Here is a 9,419-nt window from a genome sequence, read left to right on the forward strand (position 1 = left end):
AGTACAGTGACTTCACATACTGTATATGTGATCCAGCCAGGCAGAAGAGTAGGCAAGGTTATAGAATGGAATATAATGGCACTACTACATTCATAACATGGCATCATAATAGGTTGTAAAGGAGTTTCAAAGGAAATTTTTAGTAACACTAACAAGGCTTTAAGTAACACCTGCATAAGCAATCTACTAGCAGGTGAAATTGGAGCTGAGCAGGTAATTCTGTGCTTACAGCTAACCTGTACTGGTTCATGAGGCTAGAGTGACATACAGGCAGTTGTAGTAGGCTCATCCTGTATAAATTACTAGTAGAAATTGTGCTACTGGGTATTAGTAACATAGTTAAAACATTGTTTTTTATTGGCTAAAAGTAAAAGAAAATTAGTTGTGCAGGTGAAATTTGGCTGGTATAGATCATTTTTAATGTTCCCTCCGTCTGTTCAGGTATGGAAAAAGTCTTTTAAGCCCTAAGTAGCACATACAAGATCTGTTTCATGATTTGATGCATTCAAAAAAGTCTGGAAGGAAACCTGATGAGATGAGATGTGCATGTACAGTACAGGTGAGATAGAGAAGGCACACAGACATGTAATGGGTACTCCTAACTCAGCAGGTGGCACTACCCATCAAAAAGGGGCGGGACAAAGGTGACTGGGACACACAGGGGAACAACAGCACCCTGGCAGGTAACAGGCATCACGTGTAAAACAACACCAGTATTTAGGGCACAGGCATCACTCAGGGCTTGTATCACTCTATCTATATAGTATCAGATTGATTTCCCCTGCTGTTTGAACCAGTAAAGACAGGGAGCTGCAGATGTGACTGTGTTTTTCATACACACATGACAGGTATGCTGAGAGATTGCCATGTTGCATCTGTTTTAGCAACAATCATATATACCTACGTCATAAAGGGGAGGGCACAAGGTCAGCAGTAGGTAGTGGCAAGATGTAGAAAGCTGACATTTAGAAAGGAGAAACCTTAGGGAAAATCCACATATGTGGTAAAATGTTATCCTGTCACAGATATACATGTAGCAATACTAGCAATGTATTTAATACCTACAGGTACACTTAGAGGCTAAGGGAGAATCAAGTTTTACATCCTACCCTGTAGAAATCAAAAGAGACACTTGAAAGTAAAACCAGCTCAGAAAATTCCTTCCATGCTTGACTGACAAAAGGCACTGCTGGCAAGTCAAATTCTTGTGGACTGGGACCAGGGTTTGGTGACCCATGAAAGCACTGGGTGTTGACAAACTTGTAAAATACTCAGAGCAATGAGATCAAACAAACGAGTAATGCAGAGTTCCATCATTGAAACCCACGCAGTCTGAGTATGTTCACCCGCTACAGTCATGACTTTCAGCAAGTAAATACCTGTCATAATGCCAACAGATCTGTAATTAGGGAGATTTAAGTCAAATAGAGCTGGTCACTGCCCACAGTCAAGGTGCAAGTCAGACCCTGGTGACTAATGCACACTTTAACCTCTGATTCCTGTCAAAGACACCAGGCTTGCTTTTCTCATTTTCATTTCCTTCCTACACATTTTCGCCGCTTGGGACCTATGTCTACTGCATAATTACTAAAAATAGTCGCAGGGAAGGATAGGCCTGTTCCTTCCTGCTGCTTTGGACGATCAATACCTCAAACATTCCACTGCAATGAAGTCACACACAACCAGCACCCCAACTCTCTTTAATCATACAACCCAACTATATAAAAGAACAACTGCCCCTTGGACTGCCTGTTATGCTGACTGACATGCACAGTACTCCTAGCTCACATTGCCAAACAGCAGACTGGCAATCAAGGAAGCAACAGAAAGTTGAAAAAGGGACTTTCACAGTACAACCCATGCTGCAATATATAGTTCAAATGAATAAATCTGACAACTACAAGCTAGCCTAGCAAACCTGATTGTCCGTCTCCCATAGTTCAAGTCTTCTGTTCCACTTCCAGACACATTGTTCTACAGAACACCAAAGGCGCTCCTTCCTAAAATGGGTCGTGCAAAGAATCTGAAGGAGACCGCTGTCACAAATAAGACACATGGCTCCCTCCTTACAAACAAGTAACATGTGGACTGCATCTACAAGACACTCTAGCTTGGTTGTGATTATCCAGTTGTCTCATGCAGACACTAACAGATGCCATAAGAAGGCTTACAGCAGATCACAAGGAATGGCACTTACGGCATTTGGCGTAAATTTGCGGGCTGGCATTAAAGATTACGTATTCTGTGGATATGGGCCTGCTTAGAGTTGTCATCTTGAATCATTTTGCATACCAAGCTAAAACGCAATGAAGGGATATGGAAAACTAGGCAAACCCACATGGAGAATGTACTAACTAGGCTGCTTTGGGGATATCAACCCTGGAATGTAGTTGGCATGCTAGGCACAGGGAGCACAGAGTGCCCTGAAATTAACTTCACATTCATGTCTGCACCACACAGCCAGTATTGTACCCTGCTGTTTTAACCTGGTTCTGTCTTCCCAGCAGTCCCACTAACCAATATAGCAGTGGGTTTGACATTGCAATACCTTCACCGTAATGCAGAGGAGTCTCAGGGTGGAAAGTTCACATAGCTGAGAAATCCTTCTCAGCAATACACTATAGATCAAATGAGCAGTCTTGGGTCAGCCTGTAATCCCTACCTCTGGCAGACAACAGCTCACAGTGTCCCATCTCTGCCATGCACATGCAAGACTATAGCCTGGGTGAGACTAGAGACCAAGAAGCGGGTGCATGCACTACTGAGGGGTCTAGGTACGGGCAGAGCTGGAATCTCTCAAAGCCCGGCCTGTTTTTACAAACAAATACTGGCAGACTGCCTGGGGACACTCCCGACAATGTTTAGCACCCCACCTAAGTGAAACAGTGCGGGGAGATCTTGAGGAAATATTTGCTGCACACACAGCCAGGATACCAATTGGCAAGGTTGTGTTGGCGTGTGAAGGAAACACACGAGAACGGTTGGCATGCAGCAGTATTAGGGCTATTCAGACGGATGCCCCAATCCTGAATCATAGCACCATCTAGGTAACTTTTTATTACATTATGTATCATAATCATATACATATATCAGGATCTAATTTATTGGTCTGTACTGCAATATAAAGTTCAGAAAAAGCAACACTTACCAACAAGGCACACTCACGGTGCTCCTGGACAACATCCTTCCCTCTAACACTGCCATTAGAATTATTGAAAATAAAAAGAGCCCATTAAGGTACCAGCTGTATCAGTGTCTTTGGGTCTGCAAAATTCATCACCAGGTAAATTGGAAAAACTCCTACACTCAAGAATCACAACCCAAATAGGCTTTTGAAGAGAAAAAACACATGGGTGATCTTCCAGCCAATCTACTGAAGTTCTGGCTATAAGAGGATGTCTGCACCACAAGCATGGTGATATTGGAGACATTTAATTTGTCTGCTGATTTCATTACTGGTCTGTTGATTGCTGTGGGTCAGCTGGGACTTCCAACGTTTGCATATTCAGTGCCTCCCTGGGCTAATACTTCTGTCTGCATACAAGGAAATGCTTCAAGTTTGACTCACTGTCTGAAGACCATAGACTCACTGGACATGAACACATGGAGGAAAGTCAACATAACTTCTACAGTTGTTACAAAAAGTTAAATCAGCCAGATCCTGCCAACCTAACATCATTAAAATCAGCATGGCACGAGCTGAACCTGAACGACAAGGCCACCAGGGCAACATTAAGAACAATGCTTTGTTAAACAACAAGATGTAAGTCGTGCTAGCCCTTTGATGTAGATGACCTGAAGCTAATGATGGCTAGAAAATGGACTGTGAATGTTTAATTGACAGCTATTAGAGGTTCTCCTCCCCGGTGGGCCACAGTTTGGCCTGTGTGTTTGCTGGGTCCACCAGGCATCAAATCACTGCCCCTCCTCCTCCAGTCTACAGTAGCAGCTTTGATCCATGGGGGAAAAGAGCAAGCTGGGCTGCTAAGAGTCTAGGATCTGGCATTTTCCCAGGATCCAATTTTAGATGATATTCAAGGCTTTCTGTAAATTTGGCATACCCTGGGTCTACATTTGCTGGTAGATTAGCCACCAACACCCTTCACAGGCCTTTGGAAATTGGAGGTTAGAGGTAAAGCACAGCAGCTGCTGTTAATAAGAGAGAGAAGTATTTCGAAAGAGGCAGAAGACCGTACATACATTTTCATTTTAAATTAAACCTTGCCTTGGCAAGAATATAAAGGACATCATGTTTTCCTTGGTTAAGTTCAGTTCAGGAATAGAGAATTATATTATACACTGTTTCATATCCCATCCCTAGTAACCAGTTCACTTGTACAAAAACACTTCAAAAACCATCAAACAGAAAAGCCTTCTTGGAACCACTTGAAAGGCGAGATTTCCTAACAAAAATAACTTGCCTATTTACTTGAACAAACAGGCACTTTGGGCCACCCTCCTCAGAATATTGGTCCAGGCCAGCCCAGTGGACAGCATGCATCATCTCATTTCCCACAACAAACACCCGCCTACAGACTGGCAGACTGCGGGAATTCTACATCCCAAATTACTGTTTGTTGTAGAGGGAAGAGATAATTGTCACATAAACAAAACATGTTCTATTGGACCAGTCAGTTCTATGCTAGCAAAGAATTATTTCTTTCTGATGATGATGATTTCTGTCTTTGCATAAGACAAATTCACAAATCCACTGGAAAGGTCGGTAGGTTAGATAATATTAGGGATTATAGACAAGAAAAAGTAAAGCACAGGACTGTATATTACTTGAAGAGATGAATCAATCAAAGAAGAGAAGAACGCATGCATGAAATTATCTTTTCAGAAAAAGATGACTGTCAGACATTTCAAAAGTTACACACATCCTACAATAGATATGGAAAGATATCATGTTTTCTATTCAATGTCAAGCATTTTGTAATCATTATAATTAATCATCAATGATCAATGTAACCATTACAACAGTATGATATTGTACAAGGTGAAAAAATTGCATTCATAAAAAAATCATAAATTGCCAAACACTCCAACGAGAAATATGAACATCAAATCCAATTCTGTGCTGAAGACCACAGTGGAGGATCAGATAATGAGTTTGTTACAGACGTGACTCATTGCCAAAACCAGGATTTGTTTCTTGAATTGATATGATCGTATCTTGTTTAGTAAAAACATTCACTTCAAAGGAAAATACCTCCATGTGTCTGAACTCACCGAAGTAATAACATATACTAGCAGTCAGGAACAAAGACCGTACAACTTACAATATATCAGGAGCTTTTAAAACATAAAGAATTGGTTTCTGTATCAAATGCTGCTCAACAATCATGGTCTTGTTACTCTTGTGTAATGTAAACCTCCCTCATGGTATGTCCAAAACAAATATCCTGAAAAGTAACAGTGTCACCACCAGTGTATCATACAGCCATAAAGAAATGGTCACTCAAGCCAAGCATATCCTGTTCTTCAACAGAGAAATTCATCCTGATGTTATTTTGAGTGAACAATGGGGTTCCAAAAAAACCAGTGGAAGTTGGAATGACAAGAAGAACAGGTATACCGTAATATTTCTTTTAGCCTGACATGAAAACAACCAAAGCAGCAATGACTGAATGAATGAATGAAAAAGACCTTGGCTGATAAAATGATTTCCATTACAGGTATTATAGAATACTGTTCACTTCCCAAACCCTGTTATAAAGAAGAAAAAGAAGTTAAAAGACAAACAACTTACCATTGATTATACCATGTTCTACAATGTTTTCCGCCCTCATTTTGCCAAGTCATTCAAGTGCATGATGTAGTTACAGAAAGGAAATGAAGTAAACGTTTCACATCAACAGATGACGTATTTCTTATACGCAGGTGGAAACCCAGGTGATTTGTATCACAAAGGCCATCCTTTGACCTACCCTCCTAAATTGATCATTATGCCCATATTAGGTTGTGGAAAGGGCAAGATTCCACCACGGGTCGAACCCACACATAGCACTCACACACAAAGGCAACACACCAAACACACTAGGTACACACCTACAGCACGTCAACATCACACTGTTAAGGCTTGCCTCTTTCCAGAATGTATCAAAGGAGACAGAAGTGGGGAAGAAGAAGTGGGGGTAGCAGTACTTTGACATGATGACAAGAAACAGGCAGAAAAAAAAATCTATATACCCTCAGCCCTCTTTACACCAAAGATGGCTTCCTTTGAAATACAAGTACATGTAGAATCCCCAATCTGCCATTATGGTCATATCAGCACAACACAACCTAAAATAAATGTAGTAGTAAAGAAACTGTAGTGAGGCCAGAGTTGTTATATCTAGTGACCTGTTACGATGAAAATAAAAATTGTGGAAAGTAAGGGCAGGTGTAGTGTTTCAAGAGTTCTCACCCGGTCAAACACTGCAGAAAACTGATAACATGACCCCATTTGGAAAGGTCCTTGTCTACAGCTATGTCAACTGAAAAGGCTGCTCTCACAAACAATGGAATACCTGCTCCAAAAGGAAAGACCGTCAAAATACTAAGGTTACCATACAAATCTTTTATATAGTTACAACATTTACAGAAGAGCAATCCTGAGCCATGGTTTCACTTCAGCGATATTTTGCTGATTTGGCACCCCGCATGTTTGTTCTCTAATCGTGTTTAATCCGTCCTGCTGTAACAAAACCCTGCAATGTGAGGACCACAATGCCTGCCTGGAGTAAAAGCTACCACCACCCAACTAACCAAACACCCCACACCAACACAGTCCACTGAGCAGGGACCAGACAGGTCCACCCTTTGGTAACCCAACCTGCATGCCAGAGAAAATATCACACAGTCTAGTTGTGGGCTGATATTTCCTAAGTCGCCCAGACAAGGTAGAAACCTTTGATCATTTTACAGTCACAGCTCTACAATCATGTGTAAACCATGCAATGGTTTGAAAGCAATATTTATTCAAGAACACAAACATTCAGCAAGAATAAGCAATGTCGTCTTGTGATTGATCTTAATTCCTTTACTGCCATGACAGGTGCCATTTTCTAACATCACTCAGCAGCTAAACAATAAAGTTTAATAGTCTGTTGAACTCTGTTCAAAGGGGAAAACTTTATTAAGAATCATAGACTTTGAATATTAGACATGACATGGCTTTGTTTTTCTGAACATGATTTTGTCATGTGCATGAACACGTGTATTTGACACTGTCCCAAAATAAATCTCACCTGCTAGCTGCAGTTTGAAAAGGATTGTTCCCACGGTTTCAGCTGTCTTTATTATCACAAACTGTCACCACTGACATCTTCTGTTCCTTTTCTTTCAAAAGTCTTCTAACTTAAGACTGAAATCTGGTGCAATACAAGCAAAAAAGGCCTTGGGCACAGGATGTTGAACAATAGCAAGCCTTAACTTAACACCATGGGAAAGCCACTAAGCAGAAATGCTGAAATACAAAATTGTCCACAAGACTCGTCAATGATCAGTTTATCATAAAATATACACAAGTAGACATCTTCTATTTGAGAATCAACATCTAAACACCAAACATTAAGTTAAAACATTTATATGAAGGAAACAAATTCTCTGTCCAGTTGCGACCACACCAGCAGTAGTTCTCTACCACACCATGAAACCTGACACCATATTGTTTCTTCCTCCACAAGCACTGTGTAATTGTCCCTTTTGGCATGGGACCAGGCATGAGCGGATATGTGTGGTGTATCTAAACCATCCCCACTCGGATGTCTTTTGTCCTTATAGGACGGAACCTCTCTTCCGAGTGACCTAAACAGCCAGGCTGATCTGCCCTGTCCCATGTAGTACTAGTATCACTGAAATCTCTGATATAGAAAATAGACAGATACAAGTTTACACATGGCAATGCATTAATATAATCTGCACAAGCATCTCATATTCATACACATAAAATACATTTACAGCATACTTAAACATCTAATAAGTGATGTAGGTCTGAAAACAGTTTTCAGAGCCCATTACAACTAATTTTCTAGCAAAAAGGCAGAGATCCCCTTCGTCCTCCAGGCTTGATTTAATTAGTATGTTCCAAGTAAAATGGCTGGCTTTGCATGTCGAACAGCCAAACAGCAAACAGATCGAGGACTCCACCAACAGAGGGAGGAGGAGATTTTGGGGGGTAATCCTGTTGCGAGAAACCTTACAAGTTCCACACATCTCCGGGTGGTCGTTAGGAAAAGCCAATAGTGGCCGAGAACCACAAACATGATTGTTTCCTACAACCAGGCATGGATCAGCAGGTTAACAGGCAAGGTAGCCTGGGGGAAGACATCTTTATTTTGTTGTACTGTACTGTGACTGGCTGACACCTGGGTGGTTTGTGAACCTGGCAATACTGATAGCACCAACAGGCCAGCTCCCTGGCCCACAGAAGGTTCTCATCCAATAAATTTCCCAGCAGGTTCACCACATGAATGGTAACTCCTGCACAACTACAAAGACTGCTGTTTGGTGAGGACCACCACAGACAGGCATGCCTGACCGAAAATGGGTGCCAGTCTTCTAGCACCATGAGGACCAGAAATGACAAAGAGTGCTCTCATGTGAAGGATGTACGACAAGGATATGGCTTGTAGCTGTGGGATTGAGAAGAACTCCACCAAAAAGCTTCCGTTAGGAGGAAATGCTTCTGTTCACCTGATGCTTTAAAACAACACAGAGAGGAAATGGGATTCTTGGAGACTATCTCTCTCTCTTATGGAAAGAGGATAAAAGCCTCACAAAAAAGCTCTTCAGCTTCTTCAAAAGTACCAGTAGTGTGATATTGGGGGTGGGGTAAAAATATTGCACAAACAACTGTACAAGGATTACCCCGTCTGCTTGAACATTCATAAGCTAAACTACATGTACAAGGACAAAACAAGAATATCATGATAGAAAATGGTGTATTCTAAACTGCCACTGGTATTTGATATAACATATTGATCAGTTTGATTGCTTCTTTCAGCTTTGAAGATGATGAAGTAGCTTTGGTCCAACTTCAGATTAAGTTGTTAGGATTTTACAGGGCTGCCCATTGTCCTGCTATTGTCTGATGGATGAGTACAACCAAAACAGTACAGTACACCAAAACAGTACAACAATACAAAGCAGAAGGCTTAATTCTAGTAGTAGAACAACTAAGGAGCAACATATCTATGAAATGTTACAAATTATATGAAATCTATATATGATACTACACACACTGACAAACAGGAATGAACTTCACTGATACTCAGTGATAGTTAAATATGGTATCTTAAATATCAGTCTAGTTTGCAATATAGTCTTACCCAGTCAGCAATTTTTCCCCAAAGTTAATGAGTTAACAACTGGGTTTTCCACAACGTCCATGATGATGTGCCAATGAATGGGAATCATAATGCACTACTAGT

General features: G+C 41.0%; 1 protein-coding gene across 3 annotated transcripts in view; it reads right to left on the minus strand.

The window, feature by feature from the left end:
• Positions 1–9,419, minus strand: part of LOC109465754 (pleckstrin homology domain-containing family G member 1-like) — a 43,331-nt gene that overhangs the window by 31,056 nt on the left and 2,856 nt on the right. The window contains exon 1 of one of the 3 annotated variants that reach the window (XM_019763180.1): positions 5,753–5,868. The exons of 1 other annotated variant lie outside the window; for it this stretch is intronic. In XM_019763180.1, coding sequence (XP_019618739.1) covers positions 5,753–5,792 — 40 coding nt within the window. In that variant the 5' untranslated portion in view covers positions 5,793–5,868. Of the gene's footprint in view, positions 1–2,662; positions 2,715–5,752; positions 5,869–9,419 lie in introns of those variants that run through there. One more of the 3 variants, XM_019763179.1, reaches the window with a different exon arrangement.

Source organism: Branchiostoma belcheri, unplaced genomic scaffold, assembly GCF_001625305.1.
Source record: "Branchiostoma belcheri isolate BF01 breed outbred unplaced genomic scaffold, Haploidv18h27 scaffold157, whole genome shotgun sequence".
In the NCBI taxonomy this organism is placed as follows: Eukaryota; Metazoa; Chordata; class Leptocardii; order Amphioxiformes; family Branchiostomatidae; genus Branchiostoma; species Branchiostoma belcheri.